Source organism: Uloborus diversus, chromosome 8 (genome assembly GCF_026930045.1).
Source record: "Uloborus diversus isolate 005 chromosome 8, Udiv.v.3.1, whole genome shotgun sequence".
Classification (NCBI taxonomy): Eukaryota; Metazoa; Arthropoda; class Arachnida; order Araneae; family Uloboridae; genus Uloborus; species Uloborus diversus.
The window spans coordinates 97,075,665-97,095,422 of NC_072738.1; the positions used below are offsets into that span (position 1 = coordinate 97,075,665).

The 19,758-nt window shown below is 33.7% G+C and overlaps 1 protein-coding gene across 1 annotated transcript in view; it reads right to left on the reverse strand.

Annotated features, from left to right (window-relative positions):
- LOC129228499 (uncharacterized) overlaps positions 1-19,758 on the reverse strand; it is a 72,001-nt gene that overhangs the window by 33,346 nt on the left and 18,897 nt on the right. Inside the window, exon 3 of the mRNA XM_054863180.1 lies at positions 1,872-1,972. Coding sequence (XP_054719155.1) covers positions 1,872-1,972 — 101 coding nt within the window. The remainder of the gene's footprint in view (positions 1-1,871; positions 1,973-19,758) is intronic.

Genomic DNA, 19,758 nt, shown 5'->3' on the forward strand with positions numbered 1-19,758 from the left:
GTAGCATTTTCAAGCGCAACAGATGAGTAAAAAAACGTGTTTTTTTACAGATTTAAAAGATTAGTAACTCATTAACAAAAAGAGATTAATTTTTTTAAAAAGTAGATCTGAATTTAGAGCGTCAAACAGTATAATCCCTGAAATTTTCATGAAAATCTGAGATGGTAAATTTAAAAATAATTTTTTTTGGTTGATTTGACATGTAATGAATGACCCTGGAACTAAAAAAAGAATAACACAAGTTTTATAACATAAATGTTGAATCATCAATGTCTTGTTCTTTAATCTATGATTTAAAGAACAGTTTTTGTTAAAACATCATGTAAAACTTATTTGCAAAAACCATTTAATTTTTTTTTTTTTTTTTTTTTTGCACCTAAATATTCCACATTTAATAACATTCCTTTGAGTTATAAATGGAACTGAAATTAGCTGTCTTGGTAGTGTTGTGAATTTCCTTTCATAACTCTATCAACTGTTACATAAGGAAGTTATTATGTAATTGTTATTGGCATTTTTTTAGTAAAATACTTTTTAAATGAACATTTTGCAGAAAAATATTATCCAATACTCATTAATTAAACCCCATCAATATCTATATTTATGCATTACGAAAATTGCAGTAAATACGAATTGATTAGATTACACCGCTTTAGCTTTAGCATAGTTTTGGACAGTTTAAGACAGTTTCGGACACTTTTGGACAGTTTTGGACGGTAAAAACCACTTATCCTGTCCTAAACCATTTTTGTACAGTCCAAAACCCAACCCTGGGGGCGGGGCAAGCCGGGCTTTTCTTTAAAACAACTGTTAGCGCGATTTTGGTGACTTAGAGCAGACCTAAGGAGATAAATGATGTCGCGCTTGAAAGAGGTAGGGAGGAAGGGTTCGGGGTTCATGAATTTATGACAGTTTGTCTCAAGGGGGAAGGAATGGATTACAAGAAATGTGATTTCACATATTTTGGTCAAAATAAAAGCTTTCCTTATAGCATTATGTTCATCTAACATTGCGTGAGATGTGACGAGAGAGAGGGTAAGGTGAAGTGTGACAACCGCTGTGGATGTTAAGCTATGTGTATTGACGTGTTAAAATCCCCCACCCCCCTACCCCTCAAGAAAAGAGAGAGATACTAAGTCTTCAAAAAGAACGCAAACCCTTACTCATTTCAATGTCACAGTCTATGCGCCAATGAAATTTTATGCAAAAAGTTCATGGCGCCCCACCCCTCCCACTTTTTTTCATGAGTGCACTTACAATTTAGAATTTTGGACCATAGTGTTTAAAAAAATATAGCATAAAATTCAGAAGGCTTATCCTTCTTGGAAATGTTTCATTCGTATTACAAAATACCTTACGGTTCTTTTTCTTTTTTGTTTATACAATATTTATAGTTCTGAAATTTTCAGTATAAAAAATTATGACTCCCCGGAGACGACAATTAATCGAAGTGGGAAAGAACACAAACACATTTTTTCCAAATTTAAATGCACGCCAAAGTTAGGGTTGTCTCCAGGGCTGTGGTGTCGGAGTTGAAGAGCCGGATGTGGACTAATTTTGGGGTAAAGGTGTCGGAGTCGTTCAAAAACAGGCCGACTCCGGGTTTCTTTTTTTCTTTAAATTTCTCTGACATTCATTGCAAATTTTAAAAAACTGACTACCAATTAACTTGATTGCATGTATTAAGGCCTACTAATAACTGTCGTTATGGCAACCAGCTGGTTTGATTGCTTATCAAACTTTCTGTAACAGTTACCTAGGCAGTAGTCTCCTAGTTTGTTTGTTTTTAAACTTTTTGACGCTGTTTTTCTCTACGAGGGAGTTGATATCCGGATCCCCCAAAGCAGAACACTACTAAATTTGCACTGTACGTTGCAGAACAGATGCTTAAGCTGCAGAACAATTCTATTCAAATATAAGAGGAAAACCCAAGACAAATTCTGCAGAAATTCCACAGATTTTTGCACAAAATCTGCAGAAATAGCAGATAAAATAATTTGTACAAAACTCAAGATAGAATTTTGTACAAATTATGCAAATTTCTTAAAATTAGAAGAAAATCTAAAATTCTCGGAAAATAATGATAAATCGGCGGAAAGCTCACGAAAAATATTGAATTCGATAAGTCATCTGCAGGAACTTTTGATTTACTTTGAGCTTAGAGAAATCTGCAGAATTTGTGCAAAATTCCATCTTGAGTTGAAAGATACTTGCAGAAAATCGGCAGTTTCTGCAGATTTTCTGAAGAAATTTTATATTCTAACTGCGAAAAGATTCTGAATTTTTCTAGCGTTTTTGGTTCCCCTATTCCTTATTTTTCCCAATCAATCTTCAATGCTGCATTTTCCTCCATAAACGTATGTTTTGGAAACATGTCAACATTGAAACACGTCCTTGCCGAAAACTGCGTGTTGTTTGAGATTTCAATTCTTCTGCATCCTCAAAATATATCAATTATTTAGAAAGTTTTGAAGTGTTTTATTATATACTACTCTAACCTCAACTCATTTTATTTATTATTTTAGTAATTTATTTATTCATTAACAATTTTTTAATTTTTCCTTCATGCCATGTAAAAAAAAAAAAAATAGAAAACGTGGTTTGACACCTAGGTTCGAAGTTTTATAAAATTTTGTATCTTTGCTTTTTCTATGCATTTTAGAAAGCATCAAGTTTCGGAGAATCTCAATTGGTTTAGGTTCCACAGAAATGCATAGCAACAGTAAAGTTTTAAAAACCAGAAAAAAAACTATGAAACAATTTTGATTTAGGTCTCTTGATTTGTGGAAAAGGTCACGTTGGTTGCTTGTGTATACAATGCTTGAAGTACTTGCAGAACAAGTTCGGTTAAATTATTTTATGTTGCAGAACGTTATCAAGTATTCTGCTTTGGGGTCTGGATCGAAACTGTATAGTTTTAGTCTCAAATAACTACCACAACATTCAATGTATTTCTATATAATTTTTTTCAAGACTGCAATTGAGTAGGTATCTTGCCAAACGCACCTCAAGTGTCTCAATTAACTGCTTAGTCTTGCCAGTTCAACAAAAGAGAAGCATTTTTAACTTGAAGCTTGATGCTAATACTAGTTTCTTCGTCAATTTTCTTCAACGAAGTTTTCGATTCATTAGTGACGGTACATCTAACAAGTGAGTTTTCGCAAAAAACGGAAATTAAGACCCTAAGATTTTTTTTGGTTCAGATTTTCAACCAGTGTCCACGGCCCAGTTACACGCTGTTCGCGGCCCCATGGGCCTTGAACCGCTGGTCTAGAGACTTCATATTTTGTTATAATTTGTTGGAGTGGCTTGTGGATCATCAGTTTTTATGGATAGCATGCTGTATGTAGCATTTTCTTGTGTAAAGTGACCAACTACACTAAAAGTAGTTATTTCAAATGAAAATCTCGATTGGGATAAAATCGTGAATCATGACATAGTATGGAAAGAAGTTTCGGGTTAAAAACCAATTTCCCACAGTAAAATTGGCTCCAAGTTCAAAATCTTTTAATTAATGACAGGAAAATTGTACAGTGGAAACAAAATGTAGGGGAGGCTGGGGTAATAAGAGACAGGGGTAAAAAGAGACGCAGTCAAAAAATCACAAAAAAAAAAATATTCTAAGACAACTTTAAAAATATGTAATATAAAGAACCATATTGTAGACTTTACTACAATACACTTACTTAAAAGTTTATAACATGTTTTGAATTTTTTTTTCCATGCAATGAAAAAAACCTTGACATTGATCTTACCTTAAAAGTTCGCTACTTTTTTTACGTTTTATAATTTTTACTTTGTAGGTGAAATGTTTGGGAGTGTGTAACCTTCTGACCAAGACTATGACTATTGATATACATTTTTTTGAAATCTTGAAAGCCTTCTTAATTTACATGTTGTCTGCCAGTCTCTTATTACCCCATTTTTATTTTTTGTAGGGGTAATAAGAGACAAGTGTCTCTTATTACAGGTGTCTCTTATTTGTTTTAGGTAAGATACAATGGGTTTGATGGTTAGTCTAGGTTTCGCAAGTTCATAGAACAATTTTTTTTTTTTCAATATAGCCTAGATCTAAAATCAGCTATACTCATCAGAGGACCATATTTAGATGTTATAAATGTACGATTTTATGCATAGAATGTCTGTAAGTTACTAATAAATCACTACTACTTTATTAGATAATAAATAGCCCGAAGTTCATCTATACTTAGGGACTAGAAAAAACCTCTAATAACACATACAGTGAAGCACCGTTTATACGTTTCTGAAGGGACTGTATGAAAAAAGCGTATAAATGAAAAAAAACGTATAATAGTATTAAATGAAATGCGTTAATATGTATTAAACTATGTAGGGACCATATTAAAAAACGTATAAAAGAGAAACGTATAAACGGTGTTTCACTGTACTTTAAAGACATGTTTTTTACATATTTTCGAGAACTTTTAAAATATTTTCTGGCCACTTTAAAAATTAGATTAATGTTTTTGATCAATCAATAGGTTATGTTCATTATTTAGAACTATCATTAAGTCTAATATTATATTATTTAGGACCTACAACTATAAGAAAAAGAATTTCATAAACACATTTGTAAACTTTAGTTTTTGAGAGAAAAAAAATTTTTTTTGGATGAAAATATCAAAAATTTAAAAATATTGGCGGATTCAAAATTGCTTCCAGATTGTCTCTCATTACTCCACAGGATTTTACCTTGCTATATTTGAAGAGTGGCAGCCTTAGTCTCTTATTACTCCACATGGGGTTATTAGAGACAAGAATATATTGAAATTTTTAAACATTTTTTAACCAAAATATTTAAGTTAAATAATCGCCTAAAAAATCTAGAGGAGTCCATTTAATTCAGTTAGTATGAGATATTTGTTTTAAGTTATTTGAAATATTAGATAAATATATATTGTATAATATACTAGCTGTACCCGACGCGCGTTGCTACACCAACAAAAAAATACATCATTATACTGATTTTCATGACAATCGGTTGAATGGGGCAGAAGTTGCTACTCTGCAGTGCCACCTGGTGGCAAGTGGCTTCAATGAGCATATTATGCACCTTCTCCGTGGAAAAATACATATATATAGCAATTTTCATAATAATCGGTCCAGGTATCAAGTGAAGTCGTGACTATACTCAAATTTTGTACTCACGCAGTTTGCAAGATCAATCAATCGCTAAAAATATCAAATAGAAAAAGTTTTAAATCCCCCCGTTGCATGAAAAGCCATAAAACAATAAAGAAATAATTTATTTGTTCAAACTCAAGAAAAATGACAACAGCTAACTTCTTATCAATGAGATCTTTCATGCGAATTAATTTCTGCAGCCGATAATTTTATTCGTATTTATCCAATGGATTATGACTTAAATTGGAATAAAAAAGGAACTATTGATCGGATTTTTTTCGAACTGGTCTATAAACATTCCCAGTACTAAAAATAACAAACGGTGAAAGTTTCAGCCAGATCTGATGGGTAGTTTTTGAGTTCATGGATGATATACAGACAAACATTCATTTTTATATATATAGAAAATGTAGACATTTTATTTATTTATTTATTGCCTCTTATTACCCCTTTTTTCTTGTTACCCCAGCCTCCCCTAACGGATAGTTTAAAACAAAATGTTGATTTGATTGCATTCAGAATCCTCTTTGTTTGGTACTTTAGTGGTTATAAGAAGGTCGCGGCACATTTTCAATCTTTTTTTTTCCCACATTTATTAAAATAATCCTTTTAAAGTTGAGCGAGGCTTAGTTGTTCAGATATTAAAATTAAAAGTGAGCCAAGAAATGTAGGTATAGTAAACGCTATTTGTACAAAGATGTATACCGCCGCATTTTGTGTAAAATTAGCTTCAGACGTACATGTACCTGACCTCTCCCCGCAATATAGTGCAGTATTTTCATTGAAATTTTTAAGATGAATTTTAAGATTTATTATTGGGGAAATTTTTCAGAATTAAAATATGTCAATTTTCATAGACTCTGTTGATAAGTTGAGGTGTCACTCACAAGATTGTTTTCATCAATAGATTGGTGGGAGGGGAGCAGGTATCTCCCCTCTCAAGAAAAGTTTTTTGACTTAGCAAAAAAGTTTTCTTTTTTTCTCTCTCAAGTTACAGTCTTGAAAAATTGAAAGCACAGGATTTGATCAACATCTATTTGTTAAACAATAAAGCAAAGGCACCCATATAGGGGGTCAAGGGCGGGGGCTCGAGCTTCTCCTTAGAAATCAGCTTTTAGTATTTTTTCTTTGCGAAAATTTAAAAACGTATGTTCTCCAGCCAAATTATAAATGTCAAATTTTAATGACTCTAATCTGTCCTGAAATCTGCTTACATGGGGAAAATATCCTGATAAACCATGGTTAAAGTATCTGACCCCCCCCCCCCCCCCCTTTACAATTTTGCAGATGGGCACCATGCATAAAAGGGGAGCAAATTCATCTTTTTAAAGTTTTTTCAAAATGAGATTTTGAAGTAATCTTAATTTAGAAATTGCAACTATTGAATAATTTGATTTTCAAATTGAACTTCTAACGTTGTATGCATTTAAGGTTTACAATAAAATACAATGCAAAAATTTCATAAAGAGGAATTAATATTTCAATATTTCTTTAAGGGTTTCCCCCGTTCCCATGAGGAGAGGGGATTAGAAAAAATAGATAAATAAATAAGCCGGAGTCGGACATTTTTCTTCCGACTCCGCAGCCCTGATTTTCTCAATTGCTAGCGGCAATCAGCCCTGCGCTAAAATTAGCTCTGTTTTCGGAAAGGCGTGCCGAAGTGCCTACTCGTCATAAATGCAAAATAATCCCCCCCCTCAAATGCCTCACAAACTTGCAACTTTCAACTTCTGTGATCACAATTAGGTTTATATTCTAGGGAAATATGTTGTTTCCAAGGAAGAAAAATTGTAATGATTACAGGCAAAAATTGTGGCTTTGGTAATGCACACCAGCAACAAGTTCTGATGGCGACTGCCTATGGACAGCAGCTTCTAACTTCACTAATTCTGTTGAAAATAACTTTTAAAAATTACAAGATGTATTTCAAAAAATGAATAAAATATCTTCCAAGTTTTAAGTAATTCTGATTACTTCCTTCCAGTTAAAAAAATTTATGAAAAACACTAAAACTTTCGCCTCTTAACCTGGTTCCCCCCCCTTAAGAATCCCAAAGTTATGTGCATTAAGTAGTACAAGGCCGTATCCAGAAATTTTTTTCGGGAGGGGCCCGGATTAGCACATTGCTCTAACACACACACACATATAGTATATATATAGACACACCAAGCGCATAAAAATGTTAACATAGAAGACTTTTTGTCTCAATTTTTAATGATTCCACTGTTTGGACTGTTGTTATTTAAATTTCTTATTATTTTTCTTATTCACCTTGTAGTGGTAAGGATAACAGGAGAGTGTCCCCTTTAAGTCGGATGTAGAACATCCATAATTTCAGGGGGTCGGGGGGTTTTCCCCCGAGAAATTTTCAAAAAAAAAAAAAAAAAAAAAGCTGTATTTTGAGGCCTTATATTAGGTAATTGTGACTACACTGTTAAAACTACAGGTTGCATTTAGCACCTGTCAGGGGTGAAACGCTTGTTCACCAGCGACACCCGATAGAGAGCCGAAATTGCACCCTTAGCAAGGGTGAAAAAATGGCTCCCTTCACCCAACGTGCACCGTAGGTGAAAAGATGGTACCCTAGGTGAGAAAAATGGCACCTTTATTGCTTCCTATAGGGATTCCCCCCCCCCCCCCCCGTGTTGTGTGCGTTTTTGAATACAATTGTGATTTATTTATTTTGATTTATATATACGAAGGCATTTGATCACATTTCAACTTTCGGACATAGTTTAGAAGTGTTCATGACTTATATTTGTCTGTTCGTGTACTAACTTTCTTATATTCACACTTGAATTGCTCAGTAATTAATATGTTGTTGACAATTTCTACTATAATCCGTACCGAAAATGAACAGGGAAGGTATTTATCAATCATCTTCCGGAACAACCAGAAATATTAGGTAACATTAAATTAGAATCATAGAAAAATAAAAGCGTTTCATAAACGTTTAAAATTTTAATCGAGCGTAACTTATCAATACTTATTATAAGATTCGATATTTGAGTATCCTTATGCGTACAAGATATATACTAATTTCTTGCCCTTCTTTCCAATGTCAAGTTTTCCGTCAGATTAAAAATAAAAACGAGTAGATAACTACATTCGCTTCATGCAATAACGCCTGAGAAAGATACGTTAACCAAAACACGATGTGAAACTCATGAGTCAAACGCTGAGTGAGAGATTTCTTTTCACACAGTTTTTTTTTTCCCCTCTGCCTTTGCTGCTCTGTTCGTTTCCACAACATAGTTATTTCATTGAGAAGAAATAGACATTGTTATATAGGCTGTTTACGTCGATGCATTTTTATTCCGGAATTAGCAATTCAATTATCAGCTGATATAAACGTTTTTATTTTTAATGTTGTTGTTGTTCAAGATAGTACTGATAGTTTTAGGTAACAGTTTTGCAGAATATAAATAGCAAGATATTAATTACTTACTAAGGTAAACGGAACAATAAGCAGTTGTCAACATACTTGAATCACTTTAAATATGTTCGAAAGCTCTAAGAGTTACAATATGATCAAATGCCTTTATAAAGGTCTAAATTTCAAGTGTGCCTTGCAGCAAATGAGAACTAGAACTGCTTTTTCTGTATTTCTTCAAAATATTATAAATTTTGAATAGTAGCAAAATTAAGAATTAAAAAAAACATAGTTATTTTCCTTTTCTGATGTTAGGAATTTAAAAAAAAACCTTCTGTTTTACGTTGAAATCCATTTCGGGTTTCGGGGGGGGGGGGGGGGGGCGGGCCTGTCAGGCCCCCCCCTCTGGATACGGCTCTGAAGTAGTATGATTGTCATTCAAAATAAATAGAAAACAAAGTAAAACATTAAGACAAAAGCAAATTAATATAGTAAATGGTTAATTTGGTTTATGGTTATCTGCAATTTAGCACAAGCTGATAATTTATTTTATGGTCTACGATAACTTAACTGGTAATCATGGTAACATGTTATGTCATAGATAAAGAATATTGCGTAAATACCTCCCCCCCCCCCAAGTTGCTTAAATATCATTACAATTTATTCAATGATTTTCTGCGGTTTTAGTCTGCTTAGCAATGCTAATTTAACATCCGAGTGTGAATTTAAAATATAAAAAGAAATGAGCGGCCAGGAACATGTCACAGAAAAAATAAGCTGGGTAAATAAAGAAATTTGAATACATAAAATAATGAATTCGATAGTATGCGAACAGCATTTGCGTGTTTATCTATATTATCTGGATCTGCATACCTTTATTTTTCCTCTTTTCTTTTATTTGTGCTCCTCCATTTAAATTACCCACTAGCCACCAATGGGATAGACCATGTTAAAATCCTCATCAAAAATATTTTCTTTGTTTATTTACAGAACGCACGTGTTTAGGATCAAAATCAACCCCAACAGCAATCAATCGCTGAAATCTCTTGCTAATTAAACGTCGTAATTAAGTTTTTTTATTCAAAAATATTGAAATAAAATTATTATCATCACACTAATTAATGCGTCATTCTCTAAACTTGAAAACATGAATTCAAATTCGCCATATTGATTTTTTTTAAATATAACTAATTTAATATGACACATACGCGAGTAAATTCAAATCCAGATTAATGGAAAAAGAATAATTCCAAACTTTCATCAAAGCCAAAAGATTGATATTTACCTATGAATAGAAATCAACACAGCGATCGCGGGAGATTTCATCTAAAATTATCAGTTAACCGAAAGCGAAAATCAACCAGTGAAGAGAAAAATATTGCCAACAAAAAATGGAAAATGAGTCATTCTAAACAAGACAAACGAGTTTCAAGCTTGGCTTAGCTATGACATAAAAAATGGTAAATAAAAATTATCTAAACAATCTTAAATCAATTATATCTAATGATATGTTATTAGTTTTTTGTGACAGTTCGTTCGGTTTTAGTCGGCAATTGCGGAAAAATAGCTCCTTAATGACTATGACGTAACTGAGGGTATAGGGCAGTAGCAGACGACGTCATCCTGGTGGACAAACAAACTCCAAGTGCTGCTGACAACTAAACGTGCTGTTCACTCGGCTGTCAAAGCATCTCGTTCGCTTCCATGTTTTTACATCGTAATGCTGCGTGTGATCTAACTTTTGTTGAATTAGGCACTGTTCAACTAATTTCTTGGCATTGATGAGCATTTATTTTAATACTAGATAAGTTGAAGTGACTAATACAACCAGTATTTTGTTAATTTTATGTACAGATTCTTTTTTAGAGTGAGATTAAATTTTGTTTACTTCACTCACCCATCCACGATGTTTACGCTATGTTGCTATTATTGTTATTACGTTTGCGTTGCATCAAAAATTATTTGCATTCTCGACGAGTCAAAGTCACAACTTCGTTTGCCCGTAGTGTGGGTGTTATTTCTGCTTTTTTTTTTTTTTTCCATCCCTTCATCATATAACTTTTTTGCCTTGTCATAAATTTTGTCATTACATTTCGTGTTACGTTTAACCACAATACGCAATGTTTAGATTCTAAAATTTTTTTTTATAATCACTGAACCGACTTGCTCCGCGTTGTGTTGCTATTCAATTTCATGCTAAACGAACTTCGTTGCACTTTTTCCTCTCAGTAAAACTCATCACATTGAGATTAGAAAAGTCAAAGTCACAAAATAAACAGTTTGCCACAAATTTTATGAACTCTCTCCCCCTCCTCCCTTTGTTTTTGGGAATTGTTTGTTTGACTTTTGTTGCCTTCTATACTATTTCTTTTGCTGTGCAGTGTAGGTGTTATTTTCTGCTGCTATTAAGTTTTTCAGTGTTTCTTAAGCAATAAATTTTGATCAGACTACGGAGCCGGAGTGGGACTGATTTTGGGGTAAAGGAGTCGGAGTCGAAGGCTCTAAATTGCCGGACTCTTTCATTTCCCCTCCAACTCTACAGACCATGTTGTCAAAAATTTCCCCTTGGATTTATGCTTAAATGTTCTTTATTAAAAATTTATTATTCTTGAACGTTTGTATAGTTATGACAATTCCCAAAAGAGGCAAAGGATATGTACTTAATACATGTTCTATCGAAAAAGAATGTAATCCCGGGACAGTCTCGCAAACGTTTCGCCCCTGTAGCGCTTAAAAAATGCGGCGTTTAATATAAAAATTTAAGCGATCATTTATAGGGGGCTTTAGTCCTGTTTAATGTTCAGGCACTTAATACTTTCAGTGTAACTCCCCTACTGATATTTTAATGTTACTCAGATATAAGTACTGAAAATAGATGAATAAAATTCCTTAACTGAAATGTTTGATCTATTTATAAATTTAATAGTTTTTTATTATGTTGATCAGAACAGCTTTCCTGTTTAATTACATTGATGTGAGTCTTTTTATGTGTTCCTCGTTTTATTTTTTTCATTACGATGGTAATTTTTTTACTACCCAATTGCAAACACTACCGCGAGCTTAATAAGCTTTTTATGATTCTCTACGGATGAGAAGTGCCAAAAAAGTTGTATCAGAAACACAAGGAAAATTTTCACTAGCTGGATCATTTGTTCAGAGACAGAGTTAGTCTTTAAAATTCTGCCCTGCGAATGATCTTGTTGGTATGAAAATTTGGAAGAACTATTTGCACTTCATAAGGATGCATTGAATTTGACAACAGAAATATGGACTCTTTTCTGCAACCAAGGACGGAGTAACATAGTAGTATATTCTAAATATAAAGTTTCTCACTAAATTAGACCATATGATTATCACATAATGTATTTTTACCACATGGACAGAAATAAATTCAAACTTAATAGTTCATGGTTTGTGTTAAAATTTTAAGTTCATTTTGCTTTATCTGTGTCAACTCTTTTAACTGGTTTGAAATTTAATTTGATCTAAAATGTGAATTCCATTAATGAATGTGCCACTTATTTTTATTTTGATCCCATGTGCTGATATATGTCAGAGATAACAGTATTAAGTTTTCAGAATGAATAGAAAATTATGGTTTAGTGAAAACTTGATTTAACGCTTTCTGTAGAACCAGTGATGAAAAATGTTCCAAAGTGGAAAACTTAAAATCAGGGCCTTGTTCAAAATCTGAACACATTGTTTAAAAATAGACTCTTATCCAATGAAGTAGGGGGGAAATGTGTAATCTTTTTACTTGTTTTTTGATACAATATCATTTATAGCACGATTCGTTAACATTTTTTTACAAATTCACTTCTTGGTTGGCATTTACAAATGTAAATAGCTTTAGAGTTTTTGTACTTAAAATTGCTTAATCATCTGTGGGGACATTCTCGATTATATCTTCTTTGTTTTCATTATTATCATCAAAGGCGTTCAGTTAATCTGATCTTGAAGGAATTCGTTATTTAATGAGACGTCACGTGTCACCAACTGCTGGAATAATTTCAAGAAGGGTACCGGCAGCTCTAGTCCTCAATTGCCATGAAGGAATATTGGACGGTCAGAGGAAATCCTTCTCACAGACAAATAAAAATTAGACAGTGCAAAAAGGATGCCAGAGCGGCTTTAAACAGCTATAAAACATTTATCTTTAAAAAAAATTCTGTGAGTCTTGTAGCTGGAAAATTATTTTGATCTGTTTGTAGAAAAACAATCATGTGGACTTTCTGAAAAAGGGTAAAGTAAATCCGGAATATTTTAACGTATCAGTAGTCTTTTTCACAGACCAGCAGAATGGAGTTCCACTGTATCTGCCCATTGTGGGAGAAAAACTTTTTGATGCTTTATCATTCAAAAATCATCGAAATCAATTTAATTTTGAATGGAAGGCACAAAAATAACACATTCAAATAAAAACTTTTATTTCCAATAAAATTTCTATTGCTCCTTTTTACATACATACATATTTATACTTACACACAATGCTATAGTTGTAGTATAATTGTTTTTTTTTACTGTAATAAATGCAAATGTGATGTCAATTGGTTGGAAACCACCTTTTCTTTTAATGAGTCCCCTCAAACATTTTTTCTTAATTGCAGCACTGCTGACATGTATATGTTATAAGTGAAAATCAGCCCTCATATGAAAAATTCATGATTATGTCGAATTTTATGGGTTCTAAGCCCATAGCTATGATAACCTAAAAATTATCAAACAGTTGTTGGGGTAGGTAAAAAGAATGAGTTGGCACAGAAACCACCTCTTCTCCTTAGAACAGAGTACCCTACCTTTATAACTCTAACGGGTTTGATGACAGTCTGGCAATTGAGAGAGAGGACTTAACAGAATAAATTAACATCTGCTACCGGGCCTCTGCCCTTTGCATTTTTATCTATAAACTTTCCTCGTTATAAATCCCTCCCCCCCCCCCGAAATAAAATCCTAGCTACGGCCTTGCAATAATCTACCCCACCTTTATATGTCCGGCCTAGGCCCGGATCTATAGTTCCTTCCCTCCCATAATCGCTATCGAATAATTGTCTTAATCGTAACATCATTGTTTTGTGAAATCCTTAGGTTTTTTTTCTTTTTAATGAAAAACGGAAATTCAATCGATCCTTGCATTACATAAGTAAAAGAAATGCAGTGAAATCCCATTGCAACGAACTCCAAGGGATTGATAAAATATTTCATTGTAACGGAATCGTCTAAAAACTTACTTTATTTTCATAAAAGTGTCAGTTTTACAAACCTACACCCTAATATACATAAATATGCAACTTTTACAGTAACAAAAAATCTAAAATATAATTAACACATTAATTATTCTGAAAAAAAAATTAAAATATTGAACACTGAACTTTTATTCACTGGTCGTCATCACAAAAAGTGTTGCTATTTTCTTTTATGCGAGACATTTGGTCCCAGTAGACATTATAAAAGATTCTAATTGATAATCGTTATTATACTGACCACAAGAACCCTTTCCGAATTCGCAAGGTGCCTTGTGTTTGGTGTGCAGAAATCAACAGCGCTTGGATAGACACTAGCTTTTGTTGTCACACATAAACCCATGTTTCAGTATGAGTGCATTTCCACCTTGAATGGCTCTGTTTTGAAAGTACAAATGGAGTTTTCACATAGCGACTTGTGAAAGTTGTTTTTTAGTTTCTGAAAACAGCATTAAGTACAAAATATTCGAAATGACGTTGAAAAAAAATTTTCGTGGAACAAATTTTTGAAAAAAATGTCTTTGTTAAAATGAGATGTTTTATACATCATCTTAATACGTTTTAAAATGGGACCGCACATTTTGTTCCTTGTAATGAAAATTTCGTTGTAATGGGATTTCACTGTATATGGAATTCTATGCACTCGAATTAGTTTTTTTTTTTTTTTTTTTTTTGTGCTATGTAAGAAAACTACGCGTAAAAAATTGACCTTTTCCATTTTTGAAGTTTCTTTCTCATTTCGGAGAGGGTTCTAACTCCCTGGATCTACCTTTGGCTGTGCCATTGTTTGTGGTAAATATGTTGGATTATAATCTGTGCAATGCGTATTTTTCAGATTTTTAACTATCATTTGTGGTAATTTGGCTGCTTCATGTTATCATACATAAAAATAAGTACATTACATATTATTTACTTGTGTGTAATATTTATATATTGTAATACTGTAGACAATAATTTGGTTAACCTTTTAGTTCCATCAAGTGACCACTTGACCAAAAATTAAAAACCTTGATTCTCCCTCTCCACCACCATTTTCTTTAACTATTTGGATATCGCATTTAAAAAAATAGAGCTTTGCACAATGCATTTGTTTTAGATATTAAATTCAACGCCTTTTTAACGATTCCGTACCTAAGAATTATTTCGCAGGAAAAAAATTAAATTTCAGTTTTTGAGGTGAAATATCCTCTATGTTATTATGCTTCAATTTTGAAATATAGTCAGTACCCTGTTATGTTTTGATATTCATAAAAATTTTATTAATTATTCATCAGTTAAAGATTAGAGAGAAATTTAGAGTGGCGTTAACTTCAGTATTAGAATACAGTAAAGCACGTTTATACGTTTTTGCAGGGACTGTATGAAAAAAGCAAACAAATGAAAAACATGTATTATAAGTATAGGTTAATGTGTATTAGACTCTTCAGGGACCAATTTAAAAAACGTATAATTGATAAGAACATATAAAAAAGATAAGTATAAATGGTGCACTGTATTTTATTTTCCGGAAGCGAATTAGCATTTCAGGTGAGCTACTGAACTCGAGAGAACTTCGAGCTATGAACCAAAACATACAATTAAATTTAACCGTATTTTTTCTTCTCTATATTTGTCGACAAAACCTCACTACAGGTGTTAACTAGATTTTCCTGAACGTCACAGCATAAAGGTGCCTAAAAGACACTTGCACAAGGGCACCGATCAGGCTTGGCACAAACCTACCCGTCTTGTTAAAACCAAGTATTTAAGAGATCAAAAACGAATTTTCTACAATAACTACAAAAAAGAATCCTGCTCAAAATGGAATCACATATTGCTTTACGAATTGGAATTAATTTACCACAATAAATAACAGTTTATTTAGGACTGTTGTAAAGATTCAAAAAACAAGCCTGTCGTTTTGAATTTTTCGGGGAGGGGGCAAAGGGCTATATTTAATGCAAGTTTTTATTGGAAAACAACAAAAAACTGCACTCTTTTATGAAAAAAACATTAATTTTTCAAAGCTGGCTATTGAAAAATTAATGTTTTTACATGTAAAAGGGTTTTGCATTGCTTGCTCCTCCTTGGAAAACTCGAAATGACAAGCCTGAGGGGGGGGGGGGAGGCAGTTGACCCTTAAATGATAGGTCTGTCTTAAAAACTTCCATGACTGAAAACTTACTATGCAAATTAGCAGATATACTCCACAATTCATGTTATAAATCTGAGTTGTACGAGAAGGATAACTTTTATCAATATTCAGAAGATTAAAAAGTTGGCAAAGGAAGTTTTTCTAAATATTTCAAAATCAGAATAATCATTTATCTTTGCAGATAATACACATACTCAATATCCAGCATCTATTCTAAACAGTAAAAACACTAATTATTTTATTATTTATGCTTTCTACTACTTTTATGTTAAGGCATGTTTAGTTTTTGAGAGCCAAAAATTTCTTCTATTCTTCCATTTATTTAAAATGTTCACCAATAATTCAGTTTTATTAGCAAGTGTGAAAACTGAATCTGTGTCTGGTGTGTTGTCTTTTTTTGCTCATGAAGTTCTAACAATTCAACAATTAATCTGCTCTTGAAAAACTGCACTAAAAATTTTTTATTTTTTAGGAGACCAAGTTTAGCATAAATTCTGGGATCAATTTCATAGAAAATATGATATTCGAAACAAAAATCATTCCTTTAGAAAATGAATCGAATTTTACATTTATATAATTAAACGCGCACAAAACAAGGTCATTGCAAAAATATTTGGACAGACGCCGGTATGCTAAACATGATTTTTACTTATCGTTTCAGTCACCGCACATATATCGCCGAAATTTTACACATAAAAAATCCGAAATACATCCACAAGAGAAAAGGTAATAAGCTTTTAAACTTCAGTAGGCTTTAAATTCTTCTAATGCATTGGCACTGAAGCCACAAATCGAATAATTCAGGATTCAAGTCCGTCAAGTCAGATGGCTTTGTTGAAAGCTCATTTTTACTCAAATATTGGTCCTTCTGCAGGCTTGCTGTGATTTTATTAAAATAGGGAGGGAAACCTGGAAGTAAAAGGTTCAAAATAACGTGTTCAAAGACAGCACAATTGACTAGGACCAGTCTAGCTGGGCCCAGAGCCTGTTGCTGGTTGTCACTTTTGTATTTGTATAAGTGCGAGCGGTAAGTGCCCATCCTCAACCTATCACCCCTTTTTGAAATGGAATCTGTCTTGAGTGGTAGTCTTTGCTTTCGAGAACGGACAATAACAGCACCTAATCTTCCCATTTAGACTCTCAACGGAGCCTCCGTAAGCCAGAATCGAATGCAGGAAGTCGTGAGTTCGATTATTCCTAGTGTTCGATTATTCCTAGTCCTCTCTTTTGCGCTGTAATTCTTTCTTGTATTATTGTCTCATATGTTAATAAAGAAGTCCAACCCCGCGAGACGATGACATTATATCTTCATCATGATTGTTTACTGACATGACAGCACTCAGGCGTTACAAACTTGTGGAGGCCCCCTTGACTTGCAGAACCAAAGAACGTGCTCAATAGCACATCTTGTCATTGCACAGGTTCCCCCCCCCCCCGCCCAAGAAAAACTGCGTACCATTAAAAAAAACTGATGACCCCCCCTCCTTTTTGAGCAATCACGATTGCTAATTGTTTTCATTTGACCGTCCTTGATGTTGTGGTTCCTTTTTCAGCTGAGGGGCCTCTGCAGCGCTGCCGCCGCCCGTCAGCCTCTGCTAGCGTGCCTCCTCTGGTCCTGACCACTGTCCGCCGGAGTCCGGTAGCGTGCATGTCCTACACACACGCGCACTCACTCACACACGCGCGCTTTTACACACACATCACTGACACACACACACCCGCCTTTACACACATACTCACGCCTACGTTCACACACAAACCTAGCCTACACATTCATGTACGCACGCCTACACACACACACACAACTATACACACGTAACCGCCCAGGAGGAGGGGAAGGCTTGAGGGGACAGGTGCCGTTTCCAGAAACAATAACTCCAATGAATAGGGTCCTGCCTAAACTCATGATTGCGAAAAACATAATTTGAATTAAAAATATCAGAATTCAATTTTTTTTTATTAAACTGATGCTAGAATACAATTTTTTGGGAGCCCCAAAGCCCAGGTTTACACTTAAATCAGGCTGGCTCGCATGGAACAACCGGTTGCACCAGTCCTATTGATGATGTCAATGGTTAATGCAGTGCGAAATAGAGCCGCTATATAGATAGGCCGACGCATCAGCTTAAGTTTAGCCATTTCGGATCTGATTTTTCATTGTTGCACTGCTTGGGGGGTTACCACAGCAAATTTTCGGATTTCACCAAATTTGCAGAAAATAATAAAAACAATTCATGTACCGCTAATAATTGCTTACAGTGAACAATCACCAACGCAATTCGGAACTCCAGCGCTCGAATATGCTACCTTGCGGTGATTTACAAAACTGCAAATGAAACTAAAACCTTGCCACGTTGCGTTCCACGTGTGTCTGTTGACGTAAACACAGGCAGTTTGTTCTGAGTATTTATTAACGCAATCGATGTGTCTTAGTTTGCTTTCAGCTACAGAAATTAATTCGTCCCTTAGTAGTATTCTCGAGCTTCTCAAAATAATGTTAGTTTTCATTATTTCCTTAATAATTGGTGAAAGCGAAAATTCTGGATTAACAAACTTGGATAACGTTATACAAGGTAAAAAATTTTATTGTTTTGTATAAATTTGTAAGAATATGGGGGGTTTTTTAATCTTAAATTAATTAAACTTACCATATTTTACAGCAGCATTTAGTTGGAATTGACGGTATGCAAAATATTTTCTGGAATATATTATCGTAGAACAAAATGAATAACCGAGAAAGAATTTACTTTATTCCTTTTATTCTCAGCTGAAAGGTTTCGCCAAATTTGTTTAGGGTTATAGTTTTAGTATAGTGCGAGCAAAGTAGCCTTGGCGAGATTTCGCGTTTTTAGTTAAACCATTTTTAATTTTTATCATGAGTGGAATAAAATGGTAGTAAGATTACAGAATTCGATAAGTGAAAAGAAATAATGGTCAATCAACTGAAAAGAAAACTACCACCATATATCCGTGAGAATTTTGTTGATGATTTTCATAACATGACACAATTAAATCGTAACTCAGAAATTAGAAAAATCGAAACAGAAAATATTTAAATTAACCGATCGGGAATTCGAGAGAAATAACTCAGCTACAAATGGAAAACAATAAGCGCTAGCCAAAGCAAAGAAGTATCATCTTCTTCTGGTAATAATTTGTAATGTCATATTAAATTTTCTAGCATTAATTGTTATTCTTGTCAGGCCACAATTATTATTTAGTTTTATCAAGAATTGATAAATATCGAATTCAACATCGTGAAAATGGCTGCTTAGAACTATGAACTACGTACTTCGCATTAATGTTTGACGTTTAGTAATGCTTCTCGAATTCTCATTTCTTTCTACGTGGGTCAGAATATCAACAAGACTTTGAAAATTAATTTAAAAAGAATAAAGCGAAAAAATCATACGTACGAACAAAAATCACACTTTTAGCATTTTCTTCGTTACCATGTGCGTTTGTTTTAGTTTTTAAGTCCGCCATTAGACAGTGACTTCAGTGCCCCCTATAGTTCGTTGGAGTTGCGAATTGAATCAGCCGGGGTTTTAATGAATCAAATTCTTAAAATCAGAACAAAATCCAGCATCAATATTAAAGAGCTACTGGTTATTTAAATCATGCCGCTATCACTGCTTTTTTTAAAAATATTTTTAACTTTTAACAGAGGGGTCTCACAGACCGGTCAAAAGTTCCGACCACCCTATTTCATTTTCAGTCCGATTGAATGGTTTTTCCCAGATAGCTTTTTGTTTTGTGTGACACCCCCCTTGCTTAGGCAAGACCATCTGAGTGCTACATTTTTTGGCAGTAGTAGATATGGCTCTTAGCGTTCGAACCGCGGATATAGGTTCATTTATCTTATT